The following is a 15,115-nucleotide window of genomic DNA, read 5'->3' on the forward strand; positions in this document are numbered from 1 at the left end:
AACTCTCAAGAGGGATCTGGTCTGTCCATAAAAAGCTAGAAATTGCCCAACTTCAAATAAGCCTTCTCCTGAATATGTGCTAATAACTGATTCAATTTTACAATCTCTCCAGTGGCCGGCAAGCTTTGAGAACGTCTCATTGTAAGCCCTATTCCCTGCTGGAGTCATCAACTGCTGCAATTAATGGGCTTTACTTCACACTGTGATCCCATACTTTGGCAAGGCCCAGCATGATCCATCTGTAGGTCTTATCAAGCCTGTCTTTTTAAATTATATTGGTAGAAAGAAAAAAACCAAAAAGACAGGTTTGTTTTTCTCTTTTATGAAAAAGTATTTAAAAATCCCAAATGAAAATTAAAAACATGAGTTACTAAGCTGATCAGACCAAGGCCCGTATGCCCTAATAACAACTCAACTTCAACAGTTCTGAACAAGAAAGACTTTGACTTTCAGGAGTAATTTCACATGCATTGTTCTTGCCTTCTCTTGCCTCTGAAAGACTTAAGGCTGGACTTCCTAGGCTGGCACACAAGTGGCAATTGTCAGAAGCATCTAATTGCTCACCAGGAAATGCGCATAAAAAATGGTCACCTCACTGGATGACCAAAACCCTTAACCCCACCACGTTACCCATGCTGTGATTTCACCCAACCAACTCTTCTGTCCAACAGGACTGTGGCTGCTAGTCTGCACGTGTTCCCCAGTGATTTCAGTCCCCTAGTCTTCTCATGCCCTCCTCTTCACAGTTAACTTTGTGTGCCAGGCTAATCACTTCAGTCCTCTCACCCAGACTTTCAATGTCTTTGTCCCTGGATTTGCCTGCCATTCAGACCAGGCAGATATCCAAAACTGAGTCAATGCAAATACCTCATCTTCTGATCCTAATATTCTTGCTTTTCGGAATTGAGGGGGGACATTACCCAAGAGTGGAGATCAGCACCATCCCTGACATTCAACGTCAGCTAGACTTTTAATATTACTCTGTCATCTTTCTACATCCTTCTGGAGAGCTCCCTCTCTCATTCTCCATAGAACAAAGTCACTGTGCTCACCCAGGTCTCCTAATCTAACAGTCTGTTCCTGCACTCAGAAAAGGAAGTGAGAGGTTTGGTCTGACTTTTTATTAAAAGTTAAATCATGTTGTGTCCTCATGATTCCCTCTTTATCTCTAGGTGCCTATGAACTGTGCCAGTAATTCACAGTTTTTTTTTCTGTTCTATTCCCTTGAGGAATTTTATCCACTCCCATCAGTAATAGTGCCCAGTAAAGCAGAAATTCTCCATTTTGGATCCATATGTCCCCTGGGGTGCTGTTTTCCAGTGTCACTGAAGAATAAGCAAGTGTAGTTTTGAAAAGTCCTTGGTGACAAGGACCTGACTCCATTCTTGCCACTGTGCTGCCTCCTATGGAGATATTCTCTCCCCTCTTCTCTCCAGTGGAAAATATCTGGGTCTAGGATGTAGTCAGAAGTGGGCTTAAAATATGGGCCAAACCTCATAGTTTCTGGGGCTCACTGAAAATGGGAGCTCCTCCTCTCTTAAGCTTTGTAGTTACTTACTTGTTTCTTCTAGTCGTGCCACCTACTATGTACTCTGCATCTGCACCTGAACAGCTAACCACATTGCTGAAGAATATCACACGCCCAACTGCTGAGTTCACATAAAATGTGTAATCATGAGTCTCAAATGAGCATCTAACAATGTGGGACACTTCTAATCTACTTCCATAGTAAGATCACTTTTCTACCCTCAGAGACAACTATCTGACATGTTCTCCTCTCTCCCCAAATCCTCTTCACCCTCCATTGGTCTCACCTCATGCTTCATGGAGAGAACAGACACTGCCATATAGTCCACCTTGCCTCATCCTTAATCCCAACAAATTGCCTGTAAATATGGCCATATCCCCTACTCTCCCCTGAGTTATGGTGGAAGATGTGTCTATTTCTGTTTAAGACAATCATGTCCTCCTTCATCTTTTTCAAGACTTTATTTTTAAAATCATCATTTCTGTTTTGTATCATCAGTTTCTCCCTTTTTTGCTGGGTCATTCTCTTCGACAAACATGCCTTGATATCTCTAACTTGAGCCCCCTTCTCTTGACTTTCCATCTCTCTTCAACTACTGGCCATTTTGGCTACTGTTCACAGTAAAACTCCTAAAAGACTTCGGCACAGTCACTATCTCCCCTTTTTCACTTTTCATTTTCTCCTCAACCCACACTGGTAGAGTTCTCATCAGGGTCACCACAAAAATGGCACTTATCAAAGTCTTTGATGACTTCCATCTTGCCATATTCAATGGTGACTTTTCAGTTTCCAACTTATTGGAACCCTCCCTAGTATTTCATCACTACATCTTTCTTGAAATACTTTCTTCACTTTTATTTTAGAATAACAAAAATGTTCTTGTTTTCCTCTTATTTCACTGACCTACCTATTTCTCTTTTTCCATCTCTTCCTTTTTTAGGCCACTGAGTGCTTTAGTGCTCCTGAGCTATTATGGACCTCAGGCTTTGTTTCCCCTCCAAATTCATATGTTGAAACTAATTAGATGAAGTTAGGAGGTGGGGTTGTTGGGAGATAATTAAATCATGAAAGTAGAAGCCCCATAATAGGAATAATGTCCTTACAGGAAAAGAAAGTGAGCTTGCCACCTTTTTCTGCCATATGAGGTTACAAGAAGACTGCTGTCTATAAAGTAGGAAGAGGGTCTTCACCAGGAGCTAACCATGCTATCCCCTTGATCTCAGACTTCTGGCCTTTAGAATTATGAGAAGTAAATGTGTATTATTTAAGTCAGTCAGTCTACGGTAATTTATTATACCATCCCAAGCTAAGACAAGGGCCCAATTTTTGGCTTTCTTATCCATCTACGCTCATCTAATAATATGGTTTAAATATGTGTTCATATGTGAGCAAATATGAAGATCAAGTATTGACATGAATATCATTTTGAATATCACATTTTAATATAAAATATGAATATCACATATTTGTTCATGACTTCCAAACATATATCTCCATCCCAGCCCAGATTCTTCCCACCCCTCACTACTACCCATTGACTTTAAACATGTATAACTAACTGCTTAGATGAGATGTCCATTTGAATATGTAATAAACATCCTGCTTTACGAGGCCAAAACAAAACTTGATTTCTTGCCTCTCCCACTGATCAAATAATTGTGTGCTTCACAAACTTACCCCATCTCAGTAAAAATCATCATGATCCATTGGTTCACCATACCTAGGAATTATCCTTAATTCCTCTCACATTTACTCTAATAATAATTTCTGTAGGCTCTTCTTCCAAAATATCTCTAACCCACCCATTTCTCACCATCTTCACCCTATATTCCTAGTCCAAGTCATTATCATAGCAGGTCTTCACTATTGTATTAGTTTTCTAGGGCTGCCATAACCAAATACCATAAACTGGGTGGTTTGAGCAACAGATGTTTATTGTCTAACAGTGCTGAAGGCTAGAAGTCCAAGATCAAGATATGAGAAGGGTTGGTCCTTTCTGAAGGCTGGGAGAGAATGCCTCTCACCTAGATCCTGGTGGTTGCTGTCAATCTCTGGTATCCTTTGGTTTGTGGAAGCATCACACAAATCTCTGCCTTTGTCTTCACATAGTGTTCCCTTGGTGTGCATCCCTATCTACAGTTTCCCCTTTTTATAACGGCAGCAGTCATTGGATTAGGGCCCATCCTAATGACCTCATTTTAACTTGATTATCTCTGTAAAGACCTTATCTCCAAAAAGGTCATATTCTGATGTACCCATGGTTAAGACTTCAACATATGGATTTGAGAGAGAAACACAATCAATCCATAACAACAATTAAAACAGTTTCCTGTCTGGTCTTTTGGACTGGTCTCTTGTTCCCTTATTGTCTATCATCCACACAGTGAGATAGTGATCTTTCTAAAATGTAAATCAGACCATGTCGCTCCCCCTACTTAAAATTTCACAATGGCTTCCCATTGTAGCAAGACTAAAATCTTCTCATCATAGCCTTTCAAGATCTAGTCCTACTTCTTGGACTACATCTTCCCCTATACTCCCATGGTTCACTGGGCTGCAGACATCTAGCCTTCTTCGTGTCCCTGAAATCCTCCAAGCTCATATCCACCTTAGGACACTTGAACTTGCTGTTTTCACAGTTAGAGCCACAAAGCTACCTCCTTCTGGTTATTAAAGTCTCTATTTAAGTATGGCTCTGTCAAAGGCCTTCCCTAACCATCTTGGATACAGTGAACCCCCACCCCCTTCAGTCATCTGTCAAGTTCTCCTATTTTGTCACTTTTAAGTGCCTGAGATAATCTTACTTCTTTATATATTCTTTAAGTAGAATAAAAGCTCCATGAGGGCATGAACTGTCTTCCTCATCCTTGTGTTTTCATTTCTTTCAGCCACTCATCTTCTAGATGTTTCAAAGATGCAATTGTTTGAGTAGTTAGGACTATAACTTGTGTGGAACTAGAAATGTTAATATATCTCACAGAAGGTCAATGACATCTCACTGAGTCCTCCCAAATCTTAGACCACACATCTGTTCAACATTGTAATGTATTAAGCCCCTGTATGTTTTATCAAATGGAAAGATGAATCTTCTGCATATTGTCTGAAGAACATTCTCTTTGAATGGAGAAACTGGAAGCAAAGGAAACTTCCAGTAGTTCTGTTTTGTCTTAGTTCTTTAGTAATATTATTTGCCACAGACAGAAATTTTCCCCTTTCCTTGTTCTTGCACATTATTTTGCAGAGAAGCCATTTTTATTTTCCTACTTTTTTCCTACTTAAACAAACCACTGCTCAGCCTATGACAAAGACTTTCCAGTAGTTACTATGCTTTCATGCCAGTCTTTTGTGATAGTTTCCAGTTGCAAAGCTCTGGGATCCGTGTGCAGTCACATTTGCTTTTTAGATGACTCTTCATTTTCTTACTGCAGTCACTTGTGACAGTAGCATCAGAATTTGGCGCTTTAATTCTCTCATGTCTCCTGAGTTATACTTGTTTTAAGAGTCCCAGGGCACACTATCATGTCTGCCTTTTTTTTCCAAAACATTCTGAAATCTGATTCTTGAATGTCTATGATATGTATCTGACTTCCCCCTTCTCTTGCTTTTTTGGACCCTGGGATAACAGGATTTTTCACCTTCTGTAATTTTACCGCTGGTGGCTAGCTCCCCATCATGGCGGGATGATATGTTCAGGAAAAAGAAGGTATCTTCCTGCTATCTCACCAGTGAGTCTCCACCATGTTACATGCTTTCCTGTGGCCAGTACCTGATTCCTATGTAGATGCCTGTAGATCTTTCTCTTTGTTTCAGAGAAGTTTGGTAGAAAGGGTGTGCTCTAGGGGTTTAAAGGACCAGCATCCTGGTCTATCACCATCATTTACTATCTCTGTGACTTTAGATGAGTCACTCATCTGCTGTGAGTCACTGCTTTCTCTTCTCTAAAATGGAATTCGAATTCCTATTTACATCTCGCAGTTGGTAAGAAGATAGCTTGAAACATTGTGTATAGAAATACTTGGAAAGCTATAAAGTAGAACTCTTACACTAATAAAATCCAGGTTGTTGGGTTTTTTTTTTTTTTGCCTATTGTATTGCTGTTGTTTGGCCAGCATTTAAAACTGTGGATTCCATAAAAGGAATCCAGCACTCTGGCTTCCCTTGAACATTCAAAAAAATAAAAGGTCAGGTTACACCAAGCATTCCAACATGACAGCAATAAGCAGGAGCTGAGATGTGGACGGTAGACAGAGCCTATGATTGACACACTGTACTTATGACCTGTATCCAGTCCCTTCACACATTCACTCTGCGATCACCCTAGTCTAAAGTCTGTTTACCAGGAGTGTTGCAGAGAATTCTTTAGAAATACCAAGGACAGAGTACAATATTAAAAGAGGTTTGTAAGATATGTAGAACAACAATGATGCCATCGTGTGATATTTCTTTACTTAGTGCAAATTTGGTCCCCTTCAAACTACCTCCAAAATCACCACTTAGCTGTGCTATTTCTGTAGTAAGACTTGTAAAACTAGGGTGACTTCTATCACAGGTGTTAATTATAAATATTAGCTTTCTTTTCTTAAAATGGTAAATATTAAATATAAGATATTAAAGCAAAATCAGAAAGGGTGAAAGAAAGGGAAATGTTGTGCTCTTAAGAGAAGAAGTTAGAAAATCTCTAAAGCTGGCTAGCTGAATTAAGTAAAAATGTGGCATTTTTGTGTCTAAACTAGAATTCAGGGTGGCAAATTATAAACCAAAGTGACCAGTTCTGATGACCAGAGACATTGTGCCTGCAATTTCGTGTAAATTTTCCTGAATGTCATCTGAGATGTGTACAAAGCTGGGCTTTCTCTCTAGAGCTGATGTTTGAAGAATTCTAGGTGAAAATCATATCATCTCAATGTTCTCTGTAGAGTGTATCCATTATTAAAGCAGTCATATAGGCATGAAGCAAATTAGACCTTAAATATGAATTTCAGACAAGGAAATAACATCTGGGGCAAGAATGAAAGGAGAAAAGGGGTCTCTTAATGTCTTCCTCAGCCATTTTTTTAAGAGAAAGTGAGAGTGCACACATGCATGGGTTGGGGGAGGGGCAATGAGAGGGGAGAGAGAGAGACAGACAGAAAGAGAGAGAGAGAGAGAGAGAGAGAGAGAGAGAGAGAGAGAGTCTTAAGCAGGCTCCATGCCCAGCACAAAGCCCAGTGTGGGGCTCATCATGGGGCTAGGTCTCAAGACCCTGAGATCCTGACCTGAGCCTAAATCAAGAGTTGGAGCTTAACCGACTGAGCCACCCAGGTGCCCCATCTGCCATTTTCATTTGATTGGTGGATTTTCACTGGGCTTCCTCTCTGCCTGCTTCATCCCTCCCAGAACATGACGGGTCTCTGCAGAAACTTCTTTAAGGATGCACCAGCTCTCTGTACTGATGCTTTGATGTCTGACAGCTCAGTTTGAAAAAAATCCTCCTTTTGCTGAAGATTTTCAGCTTCTATAATTGGCTTTTTTTCTTTTGTCATTCAAATGCTTCACTAAACCGCCCAGGTGAACCTCCTTGTTCTTTTTAATTTTTTTTTTTCAACGTTTATTTATTTTTGGGACTGAGAGAGACAGAGCATGAACCGGGGAGGGACAGAGAGAGAGAGAGAGACACAGAATCGGAAACAGGCTCCAGGCTCTGAGCCATCAGCCCAGAGCCTGACGCGGGGCTCGAACTCACGGAGTGCAAGATCGTGACCTGGCTGAAGTCGGAAGCTTAACCGACTGCGCCACCCAGGCGCCCCAAGAACCTCCTTGTTCTTATGTGTTTCTCCACAGGGTAATTTTGAACTGAAACTAGACTCCCGTGGCATTCATGAAACTCTAAATTTTCTTTCCTCTTTTTGCTTCCACCAACACGGGGTTGTCTCTGCTATTATTCCTGACTCATTCTTTCCAGCATGTGTTTAATATGCCCATTTACCATTTATACACAATTCCCTCACTTCACATGTCCATTTCAAACAACAGCTTGTGATTTTCCTGTTTTTTTCCAGCCTTGGGGAAAAAAAAAAACATTAAAAGAGACTTTATTTTTTTCCATCACACTCATAACAAAAAGTAAAAAGAACAATATCTCACAGATTACAAAAATTATGTGAATTTCCTGTGTTACTCTGTTTGTTTTTGGTGGATGTTAATGCCAAAAAGACCGTAACTTATGTAGCAAGAAACTACTAGATACGGGTTAATAAAATTTAGCAGTTTTACTTTTCACTGTTAGAATTATATTAAGCACAATACAGTAATTAAGTCTGAAATTGATGCTACTTCATCTTGTTACAAATAATTTGCAGTGTTCAATTATTTGAAATACTGCTTATGATTTAAGCAAATGGATGAGTATTTGTTATAAACAAAATTTAGTAGCTCTGAATCAAGGGCAAGGAGCTATTAACTAAGCATAAATTTGAAATAAATTGTTGCTTGATTTCAGATGCCTTAAATGATAGAATCTCAAAGGAATATTGAATTTCTCAAATGGTCATGCACTTACTTCTGTAGGATGGAAAAATGGAAGGAACAAGGGAAGGAGGAAAGGAAGGGAGGAAGTGAAAGAGGGACAGAAGGGAGGAAAGGAAGGGGAGGGGGAAGGAGGAGAGAGAAAGAGAAAGAAGGAAAGGAGGGAGAGAGAAAAGTGGGGAGAGGGAAGGAAGGAAGGAAGGAAGGAAGGAAGGAAGGAAGGAAAGAAGGGAGGGAGAGGGGGAAAGGAAAGGAGAGAGGGAAGAAGAAAAGGAGGGAGGAAAGAAAGAAGAAAAGAAGGTAAGGAGGGAGGGAGAGGGAAGGGAGGAAAGGAGGGAGGATGGAGAGGAGGAAGGAAGGGAGGGAGGGAGGAAGAGAAAGAAAGACATATTCTTTGAGTGATAGCCTTCTTTAATGAAAAATAATTCTTCTGTAATATCATCTTGAAATGCTCATGAGGTATCACTTCCTACATTTTACTATGATTGTTTCTTTAATTGTTCATCTTCACTCAATTCTGAAGTTTGTCGAGCAGGAATCATATCTTGCTTATTGTAATCCCTAGCACCATGTTTGGCATGGAGGAGTGCTATATGTCTATAACTATCTATATATCTATACCTATCTACATGTTGATAGCTAATATCTATATCTGCATTCGAAGAATGACATCAATTCCTGTTCATATAGCCTAAAATTATTTTTCTTTACAATGGTAAAAGGATAGAACTCATGGACTACGTTTTTTAGAAGAGTCATTTAGTAGAGTGTACTCCAAGAATCCAGCAAAGCTGTAAACAGTTTGAATGCTGACCTTGGCCACTTCTTTCCTAACCCTCCTGAAATACCAACTCTTTGAATCTTTGCCATGCGTGAAAACACAGTAAAGAAAAGCATGCAAAGGAAAGAAGGAATGTGGGTGAGTTTTTGTCAGAGAGTCCATTGAGAGCTCTTAAAAATATTGATTCCCATGCCCCACCTAGCCTAAAGCTTTCAACTGATGTGGGGTGATGCCCAGAAAATCAGTATTTAAGAGTTCCCCACATGATTCAGCGTTCAGCCTGGATTGAAAAACAACTCTCTAGTGGGTCAAATCAACCTGCTTTAGTTGAGCAAGCTCCCAAGTGGGGACAGTTGACATGGCTCACTTATGCTAACACCATGTAAGGGGGTGTCCACTAGGAAAGCTCTGCTAGCACTGTGGTCCTCTCCACTCCTCTGCTCCTGGCCTATTCTGGAGGAGGAGGGACTGGGAAAGGTAGAGAGGGTGGGGAAGGGTTGACGAAGAATAGACTTTGCCTAGATGGCCATTAGTAAATGTTTTTACTAGTGTTTACGTGCATTGAGCCACCATTAAGCAAATACTTGTTGAGAACCTGCTACATACTAGCTCATGGGGCCTGTGAATACAGCACTGAATAAGACCAACCAAGTCCCTGGCCTCATGGAACTTCTATGCTGGGTGCAAGGCAGAGGATAGACAAACAGCTGTGTTGATGTCATTGATACCAATGAGATAAAAATTAAAGCAGGGTCAAGAGTAGAGAGTGATGGAGACAGAATAGAGCTTAGACTGGGTGGCCAAGGAGGACAGCTATGAGAAGGTGGTGTTTGAGCTGAGACCTCAAAGAAGAGGAGTTAAGGTGGGAACCATATGGGAGCTGAGAGAACAGAAAGGGAAGAGCCTCTGAGTTGAGGATATCCTCAGCATGTCTGAAACTAGAAAGTTCTTGGGGTTGGAATGGAGCAAGTCAGCTCAGGGGCCATGGGGAGAAGTCTACAAGGTCTCCAGTGTGATTCAATTTCCCTGGAGAATTATGAGCATGAGATGGACTCAATATAAATTTTTAAAATATTTATTTATTTATTTTTAGAGAGAGAGAGTGAGAGAGAGCAGGGGAGGAGCAGAGAGAGAGAACCCCAAGTGATCCCTGCACTGGCTTGAACTCATGAACTGTGAGATCATGACCAGAACCCAAATCAAGAGTGAGACACTTAACTGAGTAAGCCACCCAGGTGCCCCTCTAATGTTGTTTTTAAAAAGATCACTCTGCTGCCATGAGGAGAATGAGCTCAGGGGGCTAAGGGTAGAAGGGCCTTCTTTTGGGAGGCCATTGCAGTGGTCCAAGCACTTGGCAGTGGTTACATTAAGATAGATTGTGGAAGAGGGAGAAACATCAAGATTCAGGGTATATTTGAAAGTGAAATGGTGAAGATTTGCTGATGCAGAGGATGTTGAGATAAGAGAAAGACATTTCAACTGTGTCACATGGTTATAAGTACTAAATACCTGTAAAATGCATTCTGAATGCTTAGAACACTGTCAAAAATGTGGTAAGCACTAAAAAAATCTTAGCTATTGTTGAATATACAAGCAAATGTGTTGAGTAGATGATTCTCTATTCAAATTTGTAGCTCATGGGGGAGGGGAGAGCTAGAGATACATGTTTGGGAGTTACCAGGATTTGGTGGCATTTAAAACCATTGGACTAGATGAAATCTTCAAGGGGATGAGTATGAAATAAGAAGACTGACAGTAGAGCCCTGGGGCATTTTGACATAGACTTGAGAGCAGAGAAGAAGAGGAGACAAGAGGTAAAATAAAAAGGGAGGAGAATAAAAAGCCAAGACTAAGAAATTCCTCCAAGAAGCAGCAAGTGCCTCCAAGACATGGCAAGTTTTTGGAAGAACCTTTTGAAAATTTCAAGCCAAAGGCTTAAAAAGGTTACCATAACTTCCGGTGGTCAGGCTCACAAGACTGCATTGTTTTTGAGCACTTGCTGGGATTATTCTAGTCAACTCCCACCTTAAAACACTTTACTCACTTACCTTTCAGGACTCTCCATGCCCCAGAATTTCCTCTTTCTTCTTCATGTCTTTTTATTATTTCTCCCACTCATTGAAGCAAGAAACCACCCTGGCTGCCTTCCAAATTGAACAAATTTTGCTTTCCAAAACAGCCCCATTCTAGAAACACGAGCTTTTCTTTCTACAAGAATACCTATTTACAAATTAACTCAGGCCATTATAGAGGTGCAGGGAAAGAGCCATTATTTACATAAACAAAATATTTTTAAAAATCACATGTACATTTTAGGGGTATCTGGGTGGCTCAGTCCGTTAAGCGTCTGGCTCTTGGTTTCAGCTCAGGTCATGATCTCAAGGTTCATGAGTTCGAGCCCCATGTCGGGCTCTGTGCTGACAGCACGGAGCCTGCTTGGGATTCTATCTTTCTCCTTCTCTCCCTGTCCCTCCTCACTCTCTCTCTCTCTCTTTCTCTGTCAAAATAAATAATTTTTTTTTAATTTTTTTTTCAACGTTTATTTATTTTTGGGACAGAGACAGAGCATGAACGGGGGAGGGGCAGAGAGAGAGGGAGACACAGAATCGGAAACAGGCTCCAGGCTCTGAGCCATCAGCCCAGAGCCTGACGCGGGGCTCGAACTCCCAGACCGCGAGATCGTGACCTGGCTGAAGTCGGACGCTTAACCGACTGCGCCACCCAGGCGCCCCTCAAAATAATTTTTTAAAAAAATTTGCATGTACATTTTAAAATGTAAATTTGAGTTTAAGCCAATAGCTCTTGAATTCATCATTTTAGGAGAGAGAGCGCTGCCGTCTGGAAAGTGGTTTTTGGCATCAACAACCTAGACCACCCGTCGACATTTATGCAGACGCGCCTGGTGAGGACCATCATCCTGCACCCTCGCTACAGTCGAGCTGTGGTCGACTACGACATCAGCATAGTGGAGCTAAGCGAAGACATCAATGAAACCATCTACGTGCGGCCGGTCTGCTTACCCGGCACGGAGCAGTCCTTGGAACCGGATACATACTGCTACATCACAGGCTGGGGGCATATGGGCAACAAAAGTAAGCCACCGTCCTCAGGAGCACTTGCCTTTCAGTTTGTCCCTGGAAAACACTGTATTACCGCCCAGCCATTGGCACCAGTTTCCCATTTTCACTTCTAAAAGCGTAACCACAAATAGCAAAGACGAGGTGCACGTGTCACACCCACCTGCCACGCACATGGAGGTGTCAGCACCTCATGGTAGTTGAACCTGCCAGGCTCACATGCAGCCTCCAAAATCCTTCTCTGCACCCCAGATTCTTTCTCCAGGGAGCCGCTGCCGATGCCCTGGGGATGCCCTGTGAGATAAGGCTTATCTTCCTGGCTTCAGACCGTCTCTACCGTTGATTTGCACTCTGCAGGCCAACTCACTCTCACTGGGAGCCCCCTCTCTGGAGATCAGGCAGTTTCAGTCTTGCGGTCAGGCTGCATGGTCACGTTTCCAATTCTCTGTTATGACATGGTCTTGTCAACATCCATAACAAGCTGTAAGTCCTTCCAGAAGGAAACCTGATTTGCCATTTGCCTGTTTAAATTGATTAAAATAGTTGGGCTCTCTAGATTCTTGAAACCTACAAAACACAAAAATTAAGCAATTGGTACTGCCTACTCCCAGCCCCCATAACGGATTCTCTCATTTTGTTGGACCTGTTAAAAGTTTAGAATAAGAATGTAATCAGTGAGGCATTTGCTTTACAGTAAGTGCTGGCCACCCCAACTGTATCAAGAACACCAGCACGGCTCTCGGGAATGCGATGTATATTGATATCCTGTTATCTATGTTAGCAACTGCCGATTTGAATGACAGTTTTTTTCTTCTCCTCAAAATTTAGTCAGAAAAGTTATGGGCTAAGTTGAGTTTCTTTTCTATGTGATCACTTGAGGACAGAAAGAAAAAGTCAAACGATAGAAATGAGTCAATGCCATCGGAAGAGCTCCCATGGAAGACCTTTGAAGGCAGTGTCAGACATACGATGTCATGATCCCTGTGGCTCTTGGTTTTTCAAAGCTATAATTAGTACCGTGATGTGATATAGCAGCAGAATATGCTTTATATTGCGTCTACTTGTGTTTCCACAATATCCACATCAAACTCACAGCAATCATGTAGCATCACACAGACCACATATATGGCATGGCATGAAGACCAGGGGTCCAAATTCAGTTAGAAAGGTTTGATTGACCCTGACTTTCTAGCTTACTCTAAAATGGAAAAAAATAATAGCAACTGTCTATTTTACAGGATTATTGCAAAGATTAAAGACAAGAGGCCCAGAAAATGCCGAGATCAGGTCCTGGCCTGTACCCAGTAAATGTTGGTGTTGGTTCTTATCACTATTCTTTGCACAATTCATTGAAACTGTTCCCGTCACACTGATTTTTCCCATACATGACTCTTTCTTCCTATAAGCTGTCCTGTACATAGGCACTGCTTTACCATCACTATCTAAAAGGAGAACAATGTGTATAATTTGGTAGAAGGTCTAAACAACAAAAGATTATGCTCCAAGAAATCCGTTATTATTCTGTGACAATGTAGAAACAAGATGGAATTCACATGTTCCCTCTGCTGACAGTAGGGATGGCTTTGTCCCTTTCGACATCTCCCTGTCATCTCCTCTAGGATTAAAGGTTCTTACCTCCAGTAATGGCTATGGCAGTACATGATGAGACGTATTCTGTAAACCTAAGATAGAGCAATCATTCCCCTGTTAGACCAGATGGTGTTCTGTACCTTAGCAGAAGGGGGCTGGCATGCTCCGCTGACACTGATCCAGCAGCCTCGCATCTGGGGGCAGTGCTTTGGCTTGATTATTTCCCTTTTCATTTTAGTAGTTGTTGTTCTTGTTGCAGGATATATTAAGGGAGGGTGGGAAGCACGAGCCAAGTTACCTAAGCAAGTTACTTGACCAGTCTGTACCTCAGTTTTCCCATTGGTAAAATAAAGGGGTTTGATGAGATGATTGCTGTCAACACTTCTAATTGGAAGATTCTGACGCCAAACAAGACTTGTCTTTGAGATGACACTTTAAGTAAAGATTATGGTTCTCTTGGTATACAGATGTAATCATTTCATATATGGCTAGCCTCATCTTTGAGTCATTTTACCCTCTTATATATTGTGTTTCTTCTTTTTAAAAAAATCTAGTGCCTTTTAAGCTGCAAGAGGGAGAAGTCCGCATCATCTCTCTGGAGCAATGCCAGTCCTACTTTGACATGAAGACCATCACCACCCGGATGATATGTGCCGGCTATGAGTCCGGCACAGTCGACTCGTGCATGGTAAATTGCTTTCTGGTTACTGAGGAGATTCAGTTCAGCAGTAATGTCGATGGGTCCATATAAACTTGTTATGATTCATTTGTGGCCCTTTGGGAATGCTTTTTGAAGATTGCTTATTACCAAATGTTTAATTATTCACAGTATGTACTTTATCCAGTACCCGAGTGATCCCCCTAACTACCTCCATGCCCTTCACTCAGGTTGCCCTCAGCTTTCTCATCTACTGCATGGGGAACAGCACCCTGGGTCGGCAAAACGAAGAAAAGCAGTTGTCTGGCCCATCTCAGCAGCTAGCGCAAACAAGGTTCTGTGAGGAGCTAGTGGTAATCATGGCTCCAACCAGGCTGCCCCTCCCCACCTCCCCTCCCTGCCCACAGCAGAGGAGCACCAAAGGATGTTTTCAGCCATCAGGGTGACGGCGTTAAAGCACACACCACATCCCACCTTCCAGGCTGTGTGAGAGAACTACCTTTGTCTCAAGAGTTGATTGCTCCTGAGTTGATTGCTTTCGACACCCAGGATTCCTGGTCGCAGTAGTTTCCTGAGCATGCTATCTTAGCAATACAGGGAGGCGTTTTTATTTCTATATAATAAACATTCATTGAATATTATGTTGAACTAGAAACCAGGGAAGGACAAAAGAGTTAATTTTTTTCTTTCCATTTAAAAATTTTAATTCCAGCATAGTTAACATACAATGTTATACTAGTTTCAAGTGTACAAGTGATTCAACAATTCCATTCATCACCCTGGGCTCATCACATGTGCACTCCTTAATCTCCACCACTGATTTCACCCATCCCCCTCCCCACCTCCCCTCATCAGTTTATTCTTTATAATTAAGAGTCTCTTTCTTGACTTGTCTTTTTTTCCCCTTTGTTTGTGTTGTTTCTTATATTTCACATATGAGTGAAATCATATGGTATCTGTCTTTCTCTGACTGAGTT

The 15,115-nt window shown here is 41.5% G+C and overlaps 1 protein-coding gene across 11 annotated transcripts in view; it reads left to right on the top strand.

Moving 5' to 3' along the window:
* Positions 1-15,115, top strand: part of CORIN (corin, serine peptidase) — a 259,284-nt gene that overhangs the window by 234,819 nt on the left and 9,350 nt on the right. For 3 of the 11 annotated variants that reach the window (XM_047857500.1, XM_047857499.1, XM_047857504.1), the window contains 3 exons: positions 11,634-11,905; positions 14,035-14,168; positions 14,369-14,749. In XM_047857500.1, coding sequence (XP_047713456.1) covers positions 11,634-11,905; positions 14,035-14,168; positions 14,369-14,584 — 622 coding nt within the window. In that variant the 3' untranslated portion in view covers positions 14,585-14,749. Of the gene's footprint in view, positions 1-11,633; positions 11,906-14,034; positions 14,169-14,368; positions 14,752-15,115 lie in introns of those variants that run through there. The other 8 variants (XM_047857505.1, XM_047857498.1, XM_047857507.1 and 5 more) reach the window with 5 other exon arrangements.

Source organism: Prionailurus viverrinus, chromosome B1 (genome assembly GCF_022837055.1).
Source record: "Prionailurus viverrinus isolate Anna chromosome B1, UM_Priviv_1.0, whole genome shotgun sequence".
NCBI lineage: Eukaryota > Metazoa > Chordata > Mammalia > Carnivora > Felidae > Prionailurus > Prionailurus viverrinus.